The sequence below is a fragment of the Tupaia chinensis genome, unplaced genomic scaffold, assembly GCF_000334495.1.
Source record: "Tupaia chinensis unplaced genomic scaffold, TupChi_1.0 Scaffold000597_1, whole genome shotgun sequence".
NCBI lineage: Eukaryota > Metazoa > Chordata > Mammalia > Scandentia > Tupaiidae > Tupaia > Tupaia belangeri.
This window is the reverse complement of record NW_006160114.1, coordinates 7,399,841-7,425,197: the sequence shown is the minus strand read 5'-3', so window position 1 is coordinate 7,425,197 and position 25,357 is coordinate 7,399,841. Positions and strand designations below refer to the sequence as shown.

At 35.2% G+C, this 25,357-nt stretch overlaps 1 protein-coding gene across 3 annotated transcripts in view; it reads right to left on the bottom strand.

Annotated features, from left to right (window-relative positions):
* Window positions 1-25,357, bottom strand: part of NBEA (neurobeachin) — a 615,556-nt gene that overhangs the window by 105,451 nt on the left and 484,748 nt on the right. For all 3 annotated transcript variants that reach the window (XM_014591554.2, XM_014591555.2, XM_014591556.2), the window contains 2 exons: window positions 20,092-20,204; window positions 879-1,019 (listed from right to left, as the gene is read on the bottom strand). In XM_014591554.2, the coding sequence (XP_014447040.1) occupies window positions 879-1,019; window positions 20,092-20,204 (254 nt within the window). The remainder of the gene's footprint in view (window positions 1-878; window positions 1,020-20,091; window positions 20,205-25,357) is intronic.

Here is a 25,357-nt window from a genome sequence, read left to right as displayed (position 1 = left end):
ACTCAGTCAGGCTACAGACTGAATGGAGGTGAAAAAGTGGAGTCGACAGGACAGGGCAGTGGAATGCAGCAGAGGCTGTGCTGTCAGTACGTCTGACTGTGAAGGGCAAGGATGGGAAGGAATTGCAGAGTGGACAGGAGAGGGAAGGAGGCCTTTTTCTTTATTTTTAGTTAGAAAGACGTGAATATGCTTATATCTTAGAAAGACAAAGTAACAGAAAAAGGTCTTTAAAATATCTGGAAACTGGTTACCAAATATGCTGCCCAGGAACCAAGGCTAAGAGGGCCAAAGGGCAGTAAGTGCCAGAGTACACAATTAACGAGAAAGGCGGCAGAGGGTACTAAGTATGGCTCCTTTAAAATGGTTTAGGTTTTTTTATAAACATTGTTATTTAAAAATATATATTCAGAGGGCATGTGTGCTTATTAGACAGACAAGGAGAGGAAGAGAACATCCTCACAACAGGGCATGGCCATGCCGCATGCTGCCATCCTCTCTCCTCCATTTTTCCATCCTGTTGGGATTTGGGGAATGCATGCACATGCGCCTTGAGTGTTTTTCAAGATGCTGAGATGGGGATTTGAACTGTGCAGCTAGTCATGTGGGATCTAGGTTCCTTTACCACCAGGCTATGGAGTCAGTCTTGGTTTACGTTTAAGAAGCTCATAATAACCTATCTTCTTAACCCACATTTGCAAATGACACGAATCATTAAAAATAGAAAAAAATTCAGTTTCTTCTACAGTTTGGAATCACTAATTACTCTACTGATCTCTAATCTTTGTTTAAAACAAGTCCCACGTGTATTTGACTTTAATTTACTTATTTTAAAACTTTAAGGTAATAAAGGCAAACTGTAACTTAAGAAAGATACTTACAATTCGAACAAGCCAAGATAACGTAGATGTTGCTGTTGAATAATGTGTATTATAATGGTAGGGTGGGCTCTGATCATCTTCCCATGTCTCATAACGCTCTGCATAAAACACTGCTCTCTTTGGGTTCAAAGCACCAATTGGCTAAAAAAAATTCAATATAGTCATATTAGACATTTTAGAAAAGTCTTTTTCCTGAAAGTACAGTACCTTACTCATGGAAATATGTTCCAAGACTCCCAGTGAATACAGTTAGGATTATTGACTCCTATATAAACTGTTTCTCCCTACATACATACATACATACATACTTACCTATGATAAAGTTTAACTCCTGAATTAATCACAATAAGGGATTAACAATAAAAATAATAGAATAGAACAACTATAATAATATACTACAATTAAAGTTATGTGAATGTGATTTCTCTATCTCTTTCAAAATATCCTACTGTATAATATTTATCTATTTTCTTTTTTTTTTTTGATAGATTTTTGCTATAGGGTGTGTGTGCTCACCAGAGAGACAGAGAGAGATAAAGAGAGAGATCATCTCCCAGAGGGGATGGCCATGCTGCAATCCCTTCTCCTCTCCAATTTTGGGCATGCACACACACATGCACTTGAACTGTGGTCACCCGTGTGGGAATCCAGTGCCATAACCACTATGTCACCTGCTGGCTCCTGTATTTATCTGTTTTCCGACCACAGTTGACCATGAATAATTGAAACCACAGAGAATGAAACTGCAGATAAGAGACCACACATTTCACTGTTGATTCATTTTGACTATAGAGTATAAATAAATTTTATCGTATTATATTTTTATCATTTTGGATTTTTATGTTAATTATAAATCATCACACTTACTAAAAAAAAACTCAAGAGGATGATTCATACATGGAAATTTTCTAGAATGTATTAAAACTTTTAATAAATTGGATCATTGGAGATGATCCAGCTTTAGCTAAGTCCAAACCAATAACATTTTAATGTTATTTTCCTGCCAAGTTTACAACATACATAATGAAAATTAGCTTAGAGAACAGGAAGTCCAAAGAGGAGAAGGTGAAGTAGTTGACCATGTAACAATCCTAAGGAGAAAACCTAGTTTTACTAGTCTGTCACCCATAGTACAAAAGCCTACATTCCATGCCAGCAGGTAGTGTGGAGGTTAAGGTGGCTAGATCCCCACAAGGCTGGCTACCTGGTTTGAGTCCTGGACCCAGTGGCTTGAAAAATCACACTGGGCATTTGTGCTTGTACCCAAAATCCTGAGAATGAAGGAGAAGGGATTTTAGCATAGCTATCACCCTAGAAGGTGATTTCTCACTTTCCTTCTCTCTCTCTCTGTGTGTGTGTGTGTGTGTGTGTGTGTGTGTGTGTCTGACAAACACATGTACCTTATTGCAAACTTAAAAACAAACAAACAAACAAAAGACTACAATATTCCATATGGAACCATGGTGGAAGGTTAGTCCTATTCTGTTATTATATAGGTGGAACATCTTTCTATTAAGTTAAGTTGCAAACTTTAGGGTGATGGAAATAATCCCTTTTGCTAAAACATCTGTCAGTACACCACACCACTTACTGACTGTGATGCTGATCCCTATAGCAGAGTACACAATAAAAGATCAGGACACAATATTTTTCCCCTTTATTATTATTATTATCATTATTATTGTGGTTGTTTATACATTCAATCACTATACATCATTTAGATGGTAAAGAGACTCTACCCAGCATGATATACATTCCCTTCAGTAAAGCATCTTTTCTTTGAATCATTGTCTCAAACGACTTAGCAAAACCTAGTCATTAAGTATTTCTTTATGATTTCTTTATGACATCTTTATGATTTCAAATAGTAAACCACCTTATCTTAAAATTTTGTCTGATTTTGGCTTCATGGGATATGGAATCTACATCTATTGATACCAAATAGTCACATTCATTTTAGGGTATATACTATAAAATACATATGCTTATAGAGAAAAAAATTAAGTATAGTATCTAACTTCTTTATTTCAAAATTTAATATTATAGTTAACTATGAGGATCCCCTAAGGCTTAATTTTAACAAGAGAAGTAGCAGAAAATTAGTGTTTCAGTGGGACACGTAATGGGACACAAGAGAGAAAGATTCGTTACAAATTGCTGGTGAGCCTTTTCTTTTGGTCCCAGGAGACAAATTCAAATAACACAATGATGTCAGCAGTTAAAAGTCTGTTAGAATTACCACAATAAACTCTAATTTGTAAGAGTGCTTATCCTGAATATTAAAATTATTTGTAAAGTATCTCCATTTTTTGTTAGCTTTAATTATGACTTAAAAAAGAATAATTCATTTACATTTTTAAAAGCTGTATTTCTGTGCACAAGAGCATTAATATTTTAAAGTTCCTAAACTTTGTTTTACAAAAATGAAGACAAAAAGGTATAAAACTTGGGTTTACGTTTTTTACTTAATCTTTCTTTTGTGTTAAACTTCATCATTTATCTTTCCTTTTTTACATAGATTTAAAGAGGCAATGTAATTTTATTAATTATTATACCTTCTTAATAATACTTAAATATATCATTATATTTTTGGTAAAGGTAATTCCTATAAAGTAGAGTGAATGTAAGTTCTTTAATAGAACTCCAATGATGAGTTTTCACTTAAAAGTACCTATTTTATACTTTTCTAGATGAGAAGATATGGTTTTCTAAATCAATAAGTATATTTTTTTCAAATCTCTCAAAATGTTATTAGTATTTAGTTCTGTCTTGACTATGCTAAGAGTTTTCTGATGCATAAAATGTCTGCAAAATCACTACAGATCAGCTTTATCTGATAGTGTTCACTCTGTAAGACCTCACAAAGCACTCCTGGAAAAGGAACATGGCCCTTCCTTTAATTTTTTCCAGCATTCTCTTCAACTACTGGACAAAGGATAAAATAAAAAATGTGTTTATAAGTTACTCATTTCATCAAAATAATTTTACTTGAGTGATTTACAGGCTAATACTTTATAGAAAACAAGTTACACAGAATTAATATTTATATGTGCCTCTATTAGTAACTTCTTAAAATATATTAGTTTTTAATTTTTACATAATGCAGTTAGAAATAAATCTTATGAAACATAATGTAAATGATTTGGTTTGTACTTACTTTCTTTATATAATTTTACTTCTAAGAAACTATAAGTTATTTAAAAGAATAAAGCTTCAAAATATTTTAGAAATGAGAATATTATCATAGATGACATATTTTCTTATTGGATCCAAATGGATATTATATTTATCTATTAATCAATGAGTCATCTGCCTATCTCTCTACCTACATTTTGCAAAGGTTTTGAATTTTCTAGCTTTTGAAAATTTGAGCCAATACTAAAAAGCCATTATCATTTGAACTCAGCAGATAAACAAGAAATGAAAAGGTAAGGCTTTGCTTAGTTACCTTTATGAATTTACTTTGTAATACATTTCAGTTTATATCACAGTTACTACATCAAGAACCAGTGTTCTTAACTGTCAGTAGGTATTTAGAAACAGCAACCTCTGTGGTTTTAGGTGCTACCATATACAAAAGTTTAATTTTTTAAAGTTTACACTTGTGAGATTTATTGTTGCTTCGTCCTTGTGAGTTTTTAGATTGCAAGTGAACATTGTAGGGACCAGCAGTTAGTGTAATGGCTATGTCGCTGGACTCCCACGTAGTCAACTGCAGTTTGAGTCCTGGACCCGGTGGCTGAAACTCACTCCGGGCGCGTGTGTGTGCGTGCCCAAGATCCCAAGAGGAGAATGGAGGAGAAGGGAATGCGGTGTGGCCATCCCCCCTGGGGGGTGATTTCTTGCTTTCTGTTTCTCTTTCTCTCTCTCTCTCTGGCGAGCACACGTGCCCTATAGCAAAAACCTCTCAAAAAAAAAAAAAAAAAAAAACAAGTGAACATTGTAATAGATAATAGAAAATGATGCAAATAGATAACAATACCAAAAATGAAAAGGAAGATCTCTACCCCTACAAAATTTAAGTTATAATTGAGTTTTTTAAACTGCTAAAAAGCCTACATAACTAATAAAAAGTACTCTTTGCAATGACAGAATTGAAACAGTTACCAATACACAAAAATTTACATTCCCTATAAAGACTGTGGGAAATTTTATGTGTAATATTACCATGTCTCCCTGAAACATTATTGTATTTTTTGGAGAAATGATGCTGAGGATTTTCTCTATTTTTATCACCCAATTAATCCTTTTTGATGTCTAAAGAGAGAAATCTGTTCAGACTTAAGTGCCACTAAAACCTTTGTTTTAAAAACCTGTGCTCTGAGACCAGCAGATGGCGTAATGGTTACATTGCTGGACTTCCACATAGTTGACCATGGTTCAAATTCCTGACCTGGCTGCTTGAAACTCATGCCGGGTATGTGAATGTGTGTGCCAAAAATCTCGAGAGGAGAATGGAGAAGAAGGAATTGTGGTTTCGCCATTCCTCCCTGAGGAGTGATTTCTTGCTTTCTATTTCTGTGCTTCTCTCTGTCTCTTTGGCTAGTACATGTACCCTATAGCAAAAATCTCTCAAACAAAAACAACAACAATCAACTTGTGATTTTATTATGAGGAACAAAAGTCCTGACAGATCTTGTGGAGATTTACATAATCAAAGGCTCTAAGAAATACTATCATAAATAGAACTGTTAAAATTTGTTTACTTCAGTATTTCTATTTACTTTTTTTTTTTTTACTAGAACCATAACCTTATTTTTGTCTTCATGATTTTCCTGTCTCTCAAGTTGGCAAGCCATTCATTATGAACGTAATTTCATGAAAAGGAAATACGTATCTAGGTCTCTACTCTTTTCACACCTCTGTACTGCTTTTACACAGCTATATGAAATTTTGATCTTCATGTGTTTTTTATTTTCCTTTCCACATCTACCTATTTAATCCTTCATGATCCTTAGAAATGGCAGGAATCTTGTATTCTACTAGTCTAACTTTTTGTATTACAGATGAGAACACTAAAGAGAAATCAAACCTAGATCACCTTCTTAGCTGGTGACAGTAAATTTTATAGAACGAGCTGAACTGTGTGCCAGATACAACTTGAAGCTGGGGATATAGCTGGTTGGTTGGTTTGTCTTCTATTTATAAAAATCTGTCATGATTTTTCTGACGACCCAATAATTATAGATTTTAGTTACCACAACACTCAACAGATCTAAGCTTCCAATTTATCTAAGTTATCTTATTTTTTACTATAATAATAAAGGTTTTAAAAATCTTTAGAAGAGGGACCAGCAGTTGGCGTAATGGCTATGTTACTGAACTTCCATGTAGTCGACCGCGGTTTGAGTCCTGGACCTGGTGGCTTAAACTCAGGCTGGGCGCGTGTGCGTCTGTGCCCCAGATCCCGAGAGGAGAATGGAGAAGGGATTGCGGCGTGGCCATCACCCCTGGGGGGTGATTTCTTGCTTTCTGTCTCTCTCTGTCTTTCTGGTGAGCACATGTGCCCTATAGCAAAAACCTCCCCCCCCCAAAAAAAAAAAAATCTTTAGGAGAGAATTCAAGTATTTTCACTTTTTTTTCCAGTCATGAACTACATGTTATCATTCTGAGATTCTCAATTATGACAATGTAGAAACCTACAGACACTTCCATGCTGAAGTAAATTCCCTGAATCTTTATCTGACAAAGGAATTTGACTTATTGTTTTGGAAGAAGTTTATATTTCATCTGTGAAGCCTTACATGATCCCATCCAGTAATAGCTGGGCAAGCTGATAAGCCTTTTCCACCCGGTAGACTAACCCTCCTTTATCCTACTCTGTATTCTCACACTGGATACAGAACCTGGCTTCTTTTAGGGGAGAAATATGAATGAATGAAGACTGATCACCTACGTGTTTTTATATGATACTATATAAAATCTCTTATATAATACTATTTAAAATTTCCATGTGGAAATTTTGAACATTTTTAGATAAAAATCAGAAGACAACAAAGTGATAAATACTTACAGCACATAGGATAAAGGGTGAGTTTCCTATAAAAAGGAACTCTTACAGATCACTAAGAAACTAGTGAACAATCCAATTAGACAAATGAGCAAAAGTGATATGAGCAGGCAACCCACAGAAAAATGAATGCCAATTTTCTACATATGTGGCAAAAAATAATTCTAGCTTCTACTACGTAAGGAGTATCTATTCTTTTTACCATTTGGCATCCTTACTTCTTTTTTGTGAACCTCTCTTACCTGACTCTCAGCCTCCCTGGTGTAGGTGAACTGCCTCATTACCACTACCTAGGTAGGCAAGTTACCATACTGGTAAATCAGCTTATTCTATCTATGTGGCTACTATTCTTAGTGTAGAAATGGACACATTTCAAGTTGACCCAATGAAATTTTGCACCTCTGGAAAAGAAGTTCTTTCTTTCTAGTAGGGTTGGTTACAAAGGCAGCACTGCTGTTAAGACAGAGAAGCCGGTCTGAGAATGAAACAATGCAGAAAAATAACAGATGTGACATCCAGATGATGCTGGTGAGCCCTCGGTCCCAGTTTTCCTAAACTGACCTAACCTGGATTTCTCAGTTACATTATCTTTACATTTTAAGCCAGTTGTGGTGGCACAGCAGTGACCCCATGCTCCACAATGCTGAGGATGTATGAGAATGTTCCAGGTTTGCATCATGAGGTCTTCCTACACACACTGCGCATGTGTGTGTGTGCTTATGACCTGAGCTGGCTGGAGATGAATTCCAGTGTGAAGACCTTATTTGGGGTGCCTGTGTCTCTCTCATGAGAGAAATAGATAAATAAACATTTAAAAACTTTATATTTTAAATTAAACGTAACTTGACATTCTGTTACCTGTAACCAAAAATCATAATGATACTGATACAATTGTTAAAATGTCAAACGAGGGAACCAGCAGTTAGCATAATGGCTATGTCGCTGGACTCCCACGTAGTCGACCGCGGTTCACGTGCCGGACCAGGTGGCTTAAAACTCACACCGGGCGCGTGTGTGTGCGTGCCCAAGATCCCGAGAGGAGAATGGAGGAGAAGGGATTGCGGCGTGACCATCCCCCCTGGGGGGTGATTCCTCGCTTTCTGTCTCTATGTCTCTCTCTGTCTGCCTGGCGAGCGCACGCGCCCTATAGTGAAAATCTCTCAAAAAAAAAAAAAAAAAAGTCAAACGAAAACTGTTTTTATTTGCTAGATTATCAAAAATGTTTAATTTTAATAATACTCAGTACTGGCCTATGTGTAGGAAAACAAAATTTCATAATACTGCTGATAAGGGTAAAAAGCAATATCAATTTCTTATTGGGAATACTGGTATACTTTTCAATTTCAACTGTTCATGCTTTTGACCTAGTAATTCTACTTTGGGGAATTTATAATATGGAAAGAACAAGAGACAAGAATATTTCTCACAGTGTTGTTTGAAACAGAAAATGTCCAAAAAACTGGATGTAATCTAAACATCCTGGACACAACTGGATGAATAAATGAAGCCATACTCATACCACTGTATACTACATGTAGCTACTGAAAAGGCTAATTTGAAAATATTATAAAATAAATTAAATCAATACTGAGTACCTACTATATATCAGAAATTACCCTAGACACTAGAATAAGATAAATGAGGTTCCTGTCTCATGGAACTTGCATTCAAATGTATATGTGTATATGTGTACATTTGTGTGTGTGTGTGTGTGTGTGTGTGTGTGTGTAGACAGAGACAGATGGAATTCAAACAATTAGGTAAACAATAAGCTATCAGATATAAGTGCTCTACTGATAATAAAAATATACTAATAGGATCACAGTGATTAGGTGACAGGGAAGGTATTTCTTCAGAGATGCCTTCTTCTGAGCTGAGACATGAATGACAAGAAGGAGCCAGTAATGCGTAATTCAGGAATAAGAGGATTCAGGACAGAAACCTAGTACAAAGGCTCAAAGAAAGGCCTAAATGACATATTCAAGCAATGGAAAAGAAGAGTATGACTAAAACGGAGTACACAAAAAGAAAAGTTTATGAGTTGACGGAAATAGGGGCTGTATCATAAGGCTCTGCAGACCGGAGTGATGAAACACATTTTAAAGTAGTACAGCAGAAAGTCACTGAATGGTTTTAAGCAAAATAGAAGAAGATCTGAATAAGACTTTAGAAAGCTAACGTCAATGGTTTTGTGGAGCTTGGATTTTTATAGGTAATATTAAATTATCATGAATAGTGCTAGAATTAAAAAATATCAGTTGTAGAAACACAATGGTACATTATCAAAGTTTCTTCAAAAATCCTATAAAACAGATGTCACATATTTTCACTTAACTATTTATAGAAAAACTCTTGATGAATATTCATGAAATAATAACAACTGCCTCTGGGGAATGGGAATAATAGAGATCTTTAATCTTTTTTAAAATATTACTTTTTCTTTTTGCTTTTTGATCAAGAATTTGGTTTATATCATGCATAGAATTTTAGATAAGTTTTTCAGTTGTATGACCCAGAAATATCTTGCATATGTGAATATTTTAACTTTAAAAATTTTAATCAATTATAGTAACATATTTTGGATAGTAAACAATGAAGACCAAATATTTCCAAATATAAATTCTTATTATCAGTCTTCACTGGTATTTGAATTAGCCTAGATTAAAACCTTGCTAGTTAAAACATGTTAAATGACAATATGAAGAAAAAAAGATAAATCCAGGAAGTGAGATATTTTACAGGATAACTGACATAATCTCCAGTAACTCAATATCACGAAAAAATGGGTTTTGGGAATGTTTGGGAACTAATCTGGCCTAAAAGAAACATAAGAGACAAAAGATGAAATGAACTGTATGATTACTGACTGGCTCAAAGAAATCATTATTAATTTATTTATTTTTGCTATAGAGTGTGTGCGCTCACCAGAGACAAAGACAGAGAGAGAGGAAAAGTGAGAAATCACCTCCGGGGTGGGGGATGGCCACGTTGCATTCTTTCTCCTTCACTTTCTTCTTGATATTTGGAGTACAGACAAACACACGCCCAGCGTGTAAATCACTGGGTCCAGGACTCAACTACAAAGTTGGCCATGTGGGATCCAGTGCCTTAACCACCATGACACTTGCTGGCCCCAAACAAATCAATTTTTAAAAATATTTAGGAGATAATCAGAAAACCTGGATGATGGGCATAGTGTTATTATTAGGAAATTATAAGTTTTGTTAGATGTGAGACTGGTATTCTGGTTATATGGGATAATATCATTTTCTTCATACTGAAGTATTAAGGGGAAAAGTATCTTTCATTTATTTTTAAGTACCTTACCAGGATTTTAAAAGGCTGAAATATTAATTAGCCTAGATTAACATCCAGGTATCCGTTAGGCAAGTGATTACAGCTGGGACTTTATGATTAAACATTTTATAGTCAAAAAGTCAAAATAAATTAAAACAGAGTACAAAACAAAGCAAAACTTTTCAAACCAAGCTAAAATCTTTTTATGCTTCCTATGTTTTGGGTTGTTCTTATAGATTAGATCCTACCAACACATTTCTAAACATTTTCACATTTTTGATGTAACTAATAAGATTTGTGAATACTAAAAAAATAATGCTTTTAATTAGTTTGAAATTGGTTCCTCTAAAATATGTGAAAATTGTGTTCTCTTAAGTAAATCTCTATGTTAGTTTGCTTGATGTGGCCTTTCATCATTAGGTGAACCTCAGCTAAACACTACACAATTTCCACATACATTTTTTTCCAAATACATTCTTAAGAAACAGAAATTGAAGTAATGAATAATTAATAAATGAAAGAATTAAGATTTTTATTTTGCTGGCTATAATTAAGTGTACTTCTTTTCATACTTTTTCATGGAGAATAACACAACTGATCATACTATGAAAGAAAGATAATCTTTAGCTCAAAGTTGCATTTTAATTAGCAAAATCTATTAGCACATTCACAGGTATGTTAGTTGCACCCTGGACTGCAAGCTCTGGAGGTGTGGAATAGCTCACTCACTATATTTCTTTCGCCTCCTCTTATCATATCTAAAATGAGTGTCCATTTTAGTGTGCAGGATATTTGACAAGATTTCTCTCCTGTTGCATATTGGGGAATGATTTTTCTTTTTCTTTTTCTTTTTTTGCAGAGGGTGAGAAGGGTAAACTACCAGGGACCTAGCCTTGGTGGTACAGTCAGCAGCATACAAAACTGCAGTACTGGAAGCCACATGGCTGACCCCAGGTTCAGATCCCAAGTTGAACTGAAAACATACCGGCTGTCCATGTGCCTAAGATCCTGATGAGGTGGCAGGCTGTGAGAAGGGGATTACAATGTGATGAGACTTTGCTGAGGATGCCTACCTGACTCTCATGTCTACACATATGAATACAAATAACAGAACAAAACTACCAGGGCATTTGGAAAAGATGGAGGGCATCTGGAAGATGAATTAACCACTAAGCTTATTATTATATATACTTTAATATATTCTACCTAACTATTGTAGAAAAAGAACGGGTAACAAATGAGAGAAAATGCAACCAATATAGTCAGTGTAATTCCTCATAGAGTTATGAGGGTAAAACAAGAAAATATGTGTAAGATGCTTGGCACAAAGCCTGGAATATAAGTACATGGAAAATGTTAGCTGCTACTATTATCACTATGCCAGAATAATTCCAAAGAAAATTAGTTTAAAATATCTTAGTGAAAAGTAAATACTTTCATATAACAACAATGGATTATCCTCGTATGTCATATGTAAATTTTTTTTTTTTTGAGAGGTTTTTGCTATTGGGCGCATGCACTCGCCAGACAGAGAGAGAGACAGAAAGCAAGAAATCACCCCCCAGGGGGTATGGCCATGCTGCAATTCCTTCTCCTCCGTTCGCCTCTTGGGATCTTGGGCACGCACGCACACGCACCCGGCGTGAGTTTAAGCCACTGGGTCTGGGACACGAACCGTGGTCAAGTACATGGGAGCCCAGCGACATAGCCATTATACTAACTGCTGGTTCCCTCATATGTCAGTTTTTGATGTTTTCTAAATATTAATAAAGGGAGGGCAATGATGGGGCTACAAGTTAAGTTTTAAGGTCAGATTACCTCTAATTATTTAATACTCTGTTTCGGCTAGAAGGAAAGGATTTATTTTGGCCTACTTTTTTCATGACAATGCCATACTTTAGATATAGACGTGCCAAATGGCTAGTGAAATATGAGTGCATGAAGCAAGCTCTTTTTCCATATACATAGGTGGTATTCTTCTAAAAGCATACAGTAGAAAGTGCTCCTGATATTCCCAGTTCCTTTCTAACAGCTTTAAGTTATCATTTAACAACAAAACCCTGGCTTTTGACAGAAAGTAGAAGAATATGGAAGATTTACTGCTGACTGAAGCAAGCCAGGCTATGAAGGAGAGACACTGTATGTCCCCACTTAATATATACTGAGTGACCATACTCTATGACTGAAACTGATTGACCAAAGGATATAGAAACATAGTATATGGATTTAAATACCAGATACAGTGTGTGTGAAATAGCAGGGTCTGAGGAAGGATATTTAGAAGAAAAATAGGGAGGCAACGCATTAATGGGATGAAGAAATGTGGTATTATCTGTTGAAGATATTTTATAGTTTTATCAACTGGACCAGGGAGTAATGTTCACCTGTTGAAATATTCACTCTATAAGCAAAATAATGTGATTGAATGTGTAAGAGAAATGAAATTAAAAAATGTAAAAAAAAAAAAAAAAGGAAAACAAAATTTATTTTTTTTTCTAATTGCTAGAGAGTGCATGTACTTGCCAGAGAGAAATGGAGAGAGAGAGAGAGAGAGAGTGAGGGAGAGCGAGCGAGCACCGCGACCATGGGGTGTGGTCATGCCACAATCCTTTCTCCTCCATTTCTCCATCCTGTCAGGATTTAGGGCATGTATGCACAGTGTAGTTTTCAAGCTGCTAGCTTGGGACTTGAACCATGGTTGGCCATGTGGGATTTTGCTCCAATGCACAATGCTTAACTGTACTACAGAGCCAGACATTTCTCTCTCACACTCTTTTTCTTTTTTCCTTTTAAAGTTTATTTATTTTTCTCCATGATAGAGAACTGCCTCAGCCAGCCAAGATCACAGATACCTGTGTGCACCTGGTGTGCACAGGTCTATCCAGAAACCTAATCCCAATCTTCCATACAACTTGCAGAATTAGAGCACTGTGCTATTGCTATGCGAACACGGCAGAATCAATAGTTTAAATTGTTCAAAGCAGGACAAGCCCTATCTAGTATTTTTACCCCTCTCTGAAAAGGTAAGAAAATTAGCTAAATGGGAAGAATCAAGCAAAGAAGATAAGGCGATATTTAGCATAAGAAGGAAGAGTTTAGGACAGTTTGGAAGTTCTGTATAATCCATAAGCTCCCTGTCATTCTCTAATGTGTCTCTAACAGAAGAAATATAAAAAATTAACACCTCACTATGTCTGGTTACCAGAGTGTTGCAAATCACCCTTTCTGCTTGTCTCTGCACTTTTCTTTGTTCTTCCTTCTTTTAAGTTAGAAAAAAAAAATAGCATAATATGCCACTGGATAAACTAAAGATGATTGTAAATTCATGAGGGGACCTGTTCTTATCGTCTTTGTATCTCCAGTGCCTAGCACAGGGTCGGTTGGCAATAAATGCTTATATAATAAAAGAATGAGTAAATATATAAAATTATTAATTTAAATAAATTTTCTCATCGTGAGCATAAAATAGTACCCAGGGCTGGCCCTGGAGCACAGCAGTTAAGCCCTTTTTAGCAGCTCTCATGCAATTTACTGTGGTTCCAATCCTGGCCCCAGCAGCTTGAAAAACACACTAGGTGCATGTATATGTGTGTCTAAAATCTTGACAGGATGAAGAAATGGAGGAGAAGGATTGTCGCGTGACCATGACATAGTGTATGATCACAGTCAGCTGCTAATATACTTAGTAGTTTTGCCCATACTTCATGTTTTGTTATTTAAAATTAAGCCTTAGGTAGATTATATACTAAGGTAAACAAAAGTAATTCCAGTTTAGAAATTGTTAACTTGCAGTGAAAACAAGATAAAATAATTGTGGGCAACGGTTCTAGATTGCTGAGTTGCACTGTCTCCACCTTAGCAATGTAAACTTTTTTTCTGTGTGGTATACAGACACTTGGCAGTATCAAGGGTGGACGCTTGAACAGTATTCACACCTCATTGCATCCATTTGCATTATCACATTTCAAAGCCTCAAGGCATTATCACTTCCTTTTTTTTAAGTGGCATAATAATTTGGGAAAATGGTTATGCTTATCATCATCCATCAGTCAAACAACCTTGTGTTAACAAAATATATTTTTTCCACTCAATGAATAGGTGTGTGTGTGTGTGTGATGTCTTACCTTCATGTCAATATTAGCAGGGCTTGGTTTTGTGATGAAACTATTTCCTTTATCAGAGGGCATGACTGGGAAATAGGAAAATTCCATTTACACTTTAATGAGCACAGACTGTGCTTCACATCAAAATTGTGTAACCACTATAATTTAAGAGGCAAGTCCGTATGAGTATATGTAAATAACCGAAGCACTGGCCTACATCGTGTTTTAAGAGATTTTGCCACAAGGTCACATCTCCATAAGGAATATCCATATAAATTGGGGAGAAAATCTCTATACCCCCTGTTGGCTGATACTGAAAAGATATGTCAGTGACAGATTGTTTTATTTGCTATCCATCATGCCAAACCATAAATATAACCTCTAACCTGTACGTGTAAAAAATGAAACTTGAATCTATGCTGTCCAATCAAATGAGAGGTTTAATAAATCTTTCTGATACAGAACTTTCTTGCTCCTGTGTTCTTCAGCTGTTCAATTAAGTGGGATAAAGAAAGAATAAAAATATTAAAAATATAAAATATTTAGGTCTAAATAAATATGCAGCTCAGGTTTCAATAAACATTTAATGTCAAGTGTTTTGATGTTTACGATTTGGATATTTTGACAATTTAAAGAGACTATAAAACAGAATTATTCATTGCATAAAATATTTTATTAAAAAGTATTGCTTTTTATTTTATTAGAAGAAAAAAGTAAGTTAGATGAGTCAAGTAATCTTACTAGATTTATTTTCAACCATCAACTGACAATTATGGAAATTTGTTTTGTAGTTACGACTCACTGAATGCCATTTGTGAATCAGGCGCCACACTAAGGTGCCTTACCTATATTACTGGGTTTAACTCTCAAAAACCCCATTATATAGGGACCAGCAGTTAGTGTAATCGCTATGTCGCTGGACTCCCACGTAGTCAACCACGGTTTGTGTCCCGGACCTGGTGGCTTAAACTCACGCAGGGCGCGTGTGTGTGCGTGCCCAAGATCCCGAGAGGCGAACGGGGGAGTAAGGATTGTGGCATGGCCATTCCCCCTGGGGGGGTGATTTCTCGCTTTCTGTCTCTCTGTCTCTCTGTCTGGCGAGTGCATGTGCCCTATAGCAAAAACCTCTCCAAAACAAAACAAAACAAAACAAAAAAACCATTATATAAAAGTTCTACTGTGCTCAGTTTAAAGAAGAGGAAACGGAAATTCAGAGCGCTCAGAAAACATACCTATGTTTGTATAACATGTGACAAAGCTGCATTTGAGCAAAGCCTACATAATTCTCATATTCCATTTATGACATCTAAATTTTTTCTATTGATTTTAATAATGATATAAAGAAAACACAGATTTATAACTCCAAGAGTAATCTTCCCCAGAGCACAGTGAGTAAAATAGAACCTCCTGTGGGCCAGATGATGGCACAGTGGTAAAACATGATGTTCTGTGAGTCAATCTCTCATTGGAAGGTTGTGGTTCAAATTCAGAGACCTCCATGAGCATATTGGGCACACACCTGCCCATGATCTAGAGCTGACCGAAGCCTAGCTCAGTGGACTGTACTTGCTAAGACCCTGCTGGGGTGCTGTTTCTCTCTCTGTCTCCTTGTTCATGAAAGAAATACACAAAAAAATTAAAACGAGAGAGAACAGAAATGTGAAGGATTCAATTTCCTGTGTAAATGAGAACCAAATACAGAACGGGTTGTAGTGTGGACTTGGGTAAGAGCATGAAAGCTACCTCCAACTCATTTTGTCATGCCAACCTTGTCACCAAAGCCATAGGGAAAGTTGTTGCCATGCAGTTACATTACTTTCATGTACTGTTTCTCACTTGTTTTCTTTGTTTGAAACTATACAAATAGGAAATAATTTTTTCCAGTATGCCTTTGTTAAATAATAGATGCCAAAAGAAAATAGAAAAACCATTGTTTTGTCAGTAATGTTAGAATGTTTTGGAAAAATACGCAGAAAGTACATGTAATTGCTCAATTATGAACCTGAATCAGATATGGGAAGCTGTATCATCAGGTGTACCTAGATGTTTAAAACCCTTGTGTATCCCTCTCACGTGCCTACTCCATGATACCAACCATGTTTACTCAAAGACAGCTCCTTCTTTTGCACTGAGAGCATATCTAGGTTTTGTGAAATTTTAACAATTGGTAGGAGAGGGGATCTTTAAGGAAATGAACCTAAAACTGAACATGATATTAGGGACAAAGTACAGTAGAGTCCTTTGACAACTGAGGGTCCCTAGAACTTACATTAGTTTTAGGGTAAATTTATCTTTGACTCCACTTAGTGTTCATGTGTTAAATTTATGTACATCTAATAAGCAATTCGCTTTTCTGCTGATTGAATTTCTTCTCCTCCTAAATAATGGACATTCCTTGAGTGTTGGTCTATACCTTAGACTCCTTGGCACCTGCCAAACTTTTATGTAGTAGCCATGTGTGTACAAATCTATCATTTTTTCCTCCTCTCTTCATTACAGAAATCATAAAGAAACCCTCAGATACATCATATATGGCACTTTATAACAGAAAGTTAGGTGCTGACTAGCCTTGATTCTTTCGGGAACAGGGAACAGAAATCCGAATTTTCTCTGGTCAACTGCTACCCCACTATTCTTAGAAAGGTGCCTTTTTTTGATCCTGACTTTATTTTTACCTCCTACTACAGGAAATGATTGCCTTATCCCATCTCCAAGTAGAATACCCCATTTCTCTTAAGCAACACCAATGAGACATGAGACATTTACTGTGACCTCTGAGAAAGAAAAGTTTCATTGTCTTCCACAGGAGCTACCTTTGGATGATAGGGTATGAGGTCTAGAACTGTTGCAGCTATTGTGCTACTTGAAGGAAAGTTCTTGAAATTACTGGAGGTAATCCAGAAGGAAGTGAGAATGGTGTCCACAATGGCCGAGGGCAGAGCAGAGCAATGGAAAGATCAAGGCACTTGGTAGCATTATGTGAACCACTGGAGCAAATTGTGCTGAAAACTCAAATGTCCTTTGATTATTTTTTTCAGTTAAAAAAAAAAAAGTAAAATATTGTTCAACACAATTTCAGCCATGTTTCCTAAAACTTTTATTCAAAAGTTTCCTAACTGATATAACAGAGAATTTCCATGAAGTTCACGAGATATTAAATAAAGAAAACAAAAAGCTCAGTTTTTTAGGATTGTATATTTCATGGCCTCTTAATTCTTTTAAGTATAGACATTACTTGGAACCCCAAATGTTTACTGAAACAAATTCTAGATTTACTCACTTCTAAGAATTATTCTTCAGATCAGGATTCCCAATCTTTCTTTAGAAAAAATTTAGAAATAGCTGTTTATGTTGCTAGAGATCTTTTAGAATATTCCTGGCCTTGAGTTTTCAAAGAGTAAGAAACTTTCCATTAGAAACTTCATTTGTGGTACTGATTATAACTACAATAATTTCATGTGCTTCTTAGTGGACATTTCTTTACTTCAAGACACTTTAACAGTGCACTGCAGTAATTTTCCCTTCCAATTATATTATTATACTTCAAGTGTCATTTTTCCATTAGGCATATAATATGATATATTTTCATACATTAAAGCCTTGTTTATTAATGGTTTTTATACAGAATGGTCTTATGTTTCTAGCCCATTTGTAAGAAGTTCCTATTAAGAAATTCAATGAAGCATGGGAACAATGCAAGAGTAATTTATTAACACATCAAGAGGCTTTAATTTGCTAACATTTTCCTATCATGTTAGTGTGACAGAATATAAAGAACAAATTGCTAAAGCATGGAATATAGTAGAACTGGAAGAAAATGCTATCTATCTTTTAAGAGCTCATAGGTTCAACTACTTAAAACATGAATGTCTCCATGCTGTAACAGCATTGTATGTGTTTACATTGCCTAATTTATTTAGGTTCCATCTGTTTACTTCTACTATTTATTTAACACTATATAAAATAAAAAAAACCCACATATGAGTCACAAAATTAAAAGCTCTGCCAAAGGAAATAAGCATGAAACAGATTAAGCCTAAAAAACTCAAAGAATGCTTATATCTTCCAGTTACTTTAGGAACAGTGACTTCCTCCTTTAATTTATCTCATCTTCATGGATACACTAAAAATCTATGATTACTACCAAATATTTTACCAGAGGCCTTCAATAATACATATTAATAATAATGAGTGCCATATTTTCTTTGGCCTGGTGTTTAAAGACTATCACAGTTGAGCATGCACACTCCATTTTGGTATAGTCTCCGCTAAAACTGTGTCATAAATGCAGCTCTCACATACTTCTGCCAACTCTCCGAGTCTCACCTTTGCTCTGGACTTAACTCCCTCCAACAGAGCAATGACTACGTCTGCCGATTTATTCCTTCCACCCAGTGCAGTGGTTATAGTGAGTTCATGATAAGTATCTGTTGACCAGTGGGGAGGGGAGGGCTGGACAGTGGAACGGGGGTAAAAAACAAACAAACAAAACCACAAGTCAAGGCACTCTGTGATGGTGATCTCCGGGTTTGTCTGGAGACCTCCTAGCATATGTACATAAGCCACAGGCAAGCCTGGCCTGTGATCTGGGCTCCTTGAAGCTGAGGGTGGACTGTGGAACTGGAATCCTGTTGGGGGTTCTATCTTTCCATCTTTCTCTCTCTTGCTCATGGAAGACATAAATAAGTAAACATTAAAAAAATTATTTAAAAAAGTTTGACTGAACGCCTGATAAATAAATGGAGAAAAGAAAGGAAGCTTAGGAACCTTGGTCTAAAAGTTTCCTTCAATCATGATATCCCAGTTGATTTAAAAGAAAAAGGACCTCCTTCCATTGTTTTTTGTTGTTGTTGTTTTTTGGGGTTTTTTTTTAGGTTTTTGTCATAGGATGTATATACTCCTCAGAGAGAGAGACAGAGAGAGGAAAAGTGAAAAGTCACTCCTGGGGGCATGGCCACACCACAATCTCTTTTCCTCCATTCTTCTCTTGGGATTTTCGACACACATGCATATGTGCTTGGCATGATTTTTCAAGCTGCTAGATCTGAGACTTGAACCACAGTTGACCATATGGGAATCCAGTACCTTTACCACCACATCACCTGCTGGCCCCTCTTCTTCCTTACTTTATAAATAATATAATATAGCCTTATTAGTAACCAGCTTATGAAGTTTTACATAACACCACTTGAGAATCTATAACTCTTTATTGAATATTTGTTTTAAATTGTCTAATATGCAATGGTTATTTAATGTTCAACAAAACAGATACAAACAAAATTTTATTAGAGAACTAATTTAATAAAACTAATTTCTCTAACAAATTTCATCTTCAGATTGATGAGTTACTTTGGTTTTGTTTTACACCCAAAGATTACACTTCAGCCTTGGAACGTCATGTCAAAATTGCATAACATTTAAACATTCTGATTCCAATATAGATACAATAACATATTGATTGCATCATAAGGAAAGTCATGACACATTTTCACATAGAAAAAATTGAAAAACACATCATGACTTTCTTGATGATCTACTATATCTATCATCATTATTTGAAAGACAAAATTAAGCAAATGACTTTTATTACTGATCCACTACATCATGCAACCATTATACAAATGGCACTAGTTAACACTGAGGTGCCAGGCCCTGTTCTAAGCTATTTATACATGTTAATGTACAGCTCCTTACAGAAACCCTATCTCCCCATTATATACTGAAGCAAAGATAAATTAAATCTTATCTAAATGGTTGAACTACAATTTGAACCCAGGCAGCCTAGCTGTAGAGTTCTTATTACCTTTGATAGATCCCTGAAGTTTCCTGGAAGAGTCAGGTCCAATTCTTCTGATTCATAGTTTGTTAACACCCATGGAAACACAGGATATTGGTTCAGGTCATTATATGTCCGCCCTAATAAAGAAAAATAGAAACAAAAGTTTGCGTACATGAATTTCTTATGAAATAGTTTTTGTTCTTTTAATAGATAAGGCAACTACTGCATTTCATAAGAAAAGTATCTCCTATGCTTATTGAACTATGTCTTTATTTAATCAAAAACACTCTGACAACAATGTATTTCAAGTGAGTTCACTCAGTAACTTTAAAAAGAGTAAATAGAATTATTACTATTTGTAAAAGTGTGATAGGAACTGCTGGTAGGTTACCATAATTGCTTTTCTTCTTCCTGGACTGGACCACATTTCTCATTCTCCATGTCAAGTAGCTATGGCCATGGATTTAGTTCTAAGGCACAAAATGCTGAGCCAAGGCATTGTGAGCTTGGCTCACTGAACCTTCCACATGTGTCATGCCTCCATGCTCAATCTTTCTTCTGCTGACTGTGATGAATCCTGCACCCTTGGAAGCAGAGCCTGGATGACCAGAGTCCCTGAGAGTGCTCATGATGGAGGCTACCTGGCTGACCTGCATACTTACAACTATGTGAAGGTATTCTATTACAATGAATATATGTCTACAAATTATATTCCCAGTACTTAGAATACTGTATTAGGCTTATGCCGAGAATCAGCAAGTAAGTAGAAGTACTCTGAAGCCAGGGTGGAAAAGTACAGAGGCAGATGTGAAACTACATTTATTCACTCTTTTAAGCCCAATGCATTTTCTTTATATATTATATTGTTTCAGTTTAGTGGAGAAGTGCTGGTTTGTCTGTTTATTTTGTGGTAGAAGGACTGACATATTTCTAGTACGATATTGAAGCACAGTGGAAATACAAAACGTTTGGTGGGAGGCACAGCACTGACTCACCTTCATTAATTGGTACTAAGATAACATCTAGTCAGGTGAAATGAAGAGAATTGTTATTCAAGAAAACTTTGGTTGGACAAGACTATTTCTTGTAAAAATGTGTAATATCACAAGAGGAAAATGACATTAAACTATACATACTTTCGTGATAATTAATAAATAGGATTGTGAAATGGAAAAAAAAAAACATAATCTGAATAAGAACAAAATCTACTATTATAAACATTGAACCAAATTAATTCATTTAGCAAACATTTCATCAGGTGCCTTTTTCATCTGTTTATTAAAAGGACCTTTGCATTTTACACCTGAACTACATATTGTTTGAAATGCATAATCGATGTGTGTATGTATCACATAAGTAGGTAACTGACAGAAAGCAGGATGTAGCTTCCGCTCTTTACCCCACTGTATTAGGACGAGGACATACTTAGGTTCTGGTTCCCTCCTCCTCCCCTACCACGGCACTCACACAAACACTATCACAGTATACCTGATACTGGCCTCTCTGTTTACTAGTCTGTACACTTCTCCATGTAAGGGCTGGGTTGTTTTTATCTTTTGACCTCTGGATCGTGGCATGTACTATCTGCCAGATAAATGTTTGATGAAGAAATAAATACAGAAATGATAAAAATAGAATGAAAAGACTCAAAGTGTAAAAGATGAACAAACATATAAAACGTAAAAAGGAAAATTACAAGAATATTCTTTAAAAAAAAAAAAAGATTACACAAAGGCCTAAAAGTATATATGGAATGGCATTGTGAATGCATTCATTAAACTACAAGGAAATGCCTGTAGCTAGATAGTTCCATTAAAGAATAAACCTGCTTTATGTTTGTTTATAAGTCTATTGTGAAGAATAATACTAAGACTAATACTGCAAGAATAAACAAGAATTTTGAGCCTTAGTAAGTCCTTTGCTAAAGCAGTACATCATAAAATACAAGCTGTAAAAGTCTAAAATTTAGAATTTACTACTGATAGTGCATGTATGATATTTCTTCAATAAGTTCATGGAAAACAAGTACTGTGAAAAATTATGCATAAATTTCAATTGTTTTTTTGCACCAAGTTAATTTATACTTTACTTCTGTTTTTTTCCATGAACTTTTTGAAGTCCCTCTGTATACTAACCCAAGATACCTGATTGCTCTCAGCGTTCAAACATACACAAATGTATGCATTAACAGAGGATAGGTTGGGGACCAGCAGTTAGCATAATGGCTATGTCATTGGACTCCCATGTAGCTGATCATGGTTCGAATCCCAGACCCGGTGGCTTAAACTCATGCCGGGCGCATGTGTGTGCGTGCCCAAGATCCCAAGAGGAGAATGGAGGAGAAGGGATTCCTGCGTGACCATTCCCCCGGGGGTGATTTCTCAGTTTCTGTCTCTCTCTGTCTTTCTGGCAGGCGCACACACCCTATAGCAAAAACCTCTAAAAAAAAAAAAAAAAAAGGAGAGAGAATAGGTTGACCAGACAGAACTATTTCTGAGACTCCACAGGTCCACAGGCAAGTTTAGTGCAATCCCATTTTTCTGGGTAACTGTTCTGCTTAAAAATCTATAAATTTTGGTTGTGGTGGTTAAGGAGGCTGTATGCCACTTGGCTAGGTCCAAGACCGGCAGCTTGAGAGACATACTGGGCATGTGCACATGTCCCAGATCCTGAAAGATGGGAGAAATGGAGGAGAAGGTATCATGGCCACGACTGTGCCCTATGGGGGAGGGGTGTTTTCTCACTTTCCTCTCTCTCTCTTCCCCTCTATCGCTGTCTCTCTCTGGCAAGAACTACTGCTCTGGCAAATTAAAAAAAAAAATTAAAAGATCCATAAATTTTAATAGAAAGTAGGTCTCCTGGGATATGTGTCTTTGTATGGAATAATGTGGATACTACATATATAACATATTATTTACATAAATCAAGTGATAAATAAAAATTAGATACTGTAATTGTTTATAAAATTCTGTCTGTACAACTTATATAAAAAAAAGTCGAAAAAGATGAATTTACATTAACTCTATCTAAATACATTGTATAAATGCAAATAACATAAAAATGGAGACTATATGTGAAGATATGAGCTTCTAACAGAAATTATTTTCTAATAAAATATATAGAGGCCGGCAGGTGGTGTGTAGGTGCTGGACTCCTACATAGGTGACCACGGCTCATGTCCTGGACCTGGTGGCTTGCTTTCATGCTTTCCACACCCTCCCTGTCTGATAAAACTCAAAAATAACAATAATAAATAAAGTTAAATAAAATAATTCTTAAAAAACAAAAAGATATAATGCCAATTTGGGGAAAAATACAAATAAAGGAAAGCATCATTTTAAAAACACCCGAATAAGACACAAAATGATTGATGCCAATAGTCAAAGCTCACAGTTATTTATCTATTCTATTTTTTTTGTAATTTTCTTTTAATAATCTTGGGAAGGTTCTTTGAAAATAAATGCTTAGGATAATTTATTTAGTTTGAAACTACTAGAGCCTTATAGAACCATTTTAATTCTAATAAATACAATAAACTTTATAAATTAATGTAATAACACTAAAAGCTGCTTTTAGTAAAAATTTGCACATAAAAACCTTGCAACATGAACAATTCACAAATACATATTTTTTTGTTTGAATTAAAAACACAATGTATTCAAAGTCACATGGTAAAAAAGAATGATTAAATGGTATTCCGGGATTTTGCATTTATAAGTTTCAACAATGAATTAACATTATTCCTTTAATTATTTTACTGAACACTTTTGGGAAGTGAAAAAAATATTCTTTACTAAATTATCCAGACACTGAAATATTTTCAAAGTAATACATATTAGGTTCTGGGCACATCTAGATATTTATTTACCAATTGTTTTGTTTTTTATTATAGTTGAAATTTAGTAAATACACTTGTGCTATAATTGGTGGGGTTTCTTTCCCCTCTCTCTCTCTCTATAGAGTTAACTATGCCTATAAGGATTTATCTTAGAAGATGAATATTAAATATCGCAAGCCTGTGACGCTAATCTACTCAAACAATAAAAGTGAAGCACAGTAAATGAGATCTCAGAAACACTGGATTATGTTTCTTCATTTAAAAAAAAACTTTTTAATTAAACCATCCAATTTAATGTTTTTATATGGCACTTTAGTTTTGAAGGTAAAGTGATCTAGAGACAGCTGACAAAGAAATTATAACTGCAATTCCTTGGTGAAAATGTTAATGACAGCAAAATATTGTTTAATTAGATGATTGCAGCATCTGGATTAACACTCTTTAAGAGCGATGTTCCTGTGCTTGTCTGCTTCTTCACACTTTACAGACATTTTGTCATCTCTAGGTCATTAGGAAAGAATTTTTAATGATTTTTCTAGAAGCAAGCAGTTCAAGTTACATCTAATTAGATGACAATAATAAGCCCAACACATGCAGTAGCTAAATATATACATAATTAACCAGGGAGGGCTTGTTCATCACAGAGTAAAAAAGTGGAAAATGCTAAACAGGAGAAAAAGGTTGGGGCTGGAAAATTGTGCTGAATTCATTAGCTGATCATATGAAAAACAACTCAAAAACCTTTAAAAAAATTCTCAAGTCTAACAGGGAATCATTTACATGAAGCTATGTTACCAATCACTCTGCTATTTTTTTTTTAATACAAGAATGGTTGATTTAAACATCTTTCTCACAGTATTATCTAATAAGGTGTAAAATGAGGTATAGGTTGTATCTTTCAGAACATGATGAACAGAAATCAGGTCAACTCTGGGAATCAGAGGTTGAAACCACATGTTTTTAGGATTCTAAGCATCATTAAAATTCTTTTACATAATCTTCTAAAATTTAATGCTCTTTGAAAAAATCTCCAAAGGTTTCAAAAATAGTTAAATAACTTATGCTACAGCTCTAAATAGGATTGTTACGTAGGTTTTTTTTAAAAAAATCATACCTTCTAGGAACATTAATGAAATGAAAGAAATAGAAAGTGAACCTGTGTGTACAGCACTTTCTCAGTGATACACTACACTCAGAAAAGAAAACCACGAAAGGAACCAAAATGTCAGCTGGAACATTTATGGTTAGGCTTGTGAGTGATTTAATTTTTTAAATTATAATTTTTATAGTCCCAATTTCTATAATGAGAAGTTACTAAATTTATAAATAGAGCAAAAGCTGTGAATATGTTTATGGACTCTTAGATAAATATCTATTAAAAACAATGTATTTTTTGAATATCTGACAAACTTGTTTTACCATGTACATTATCTTCACAAAACTTACATATAT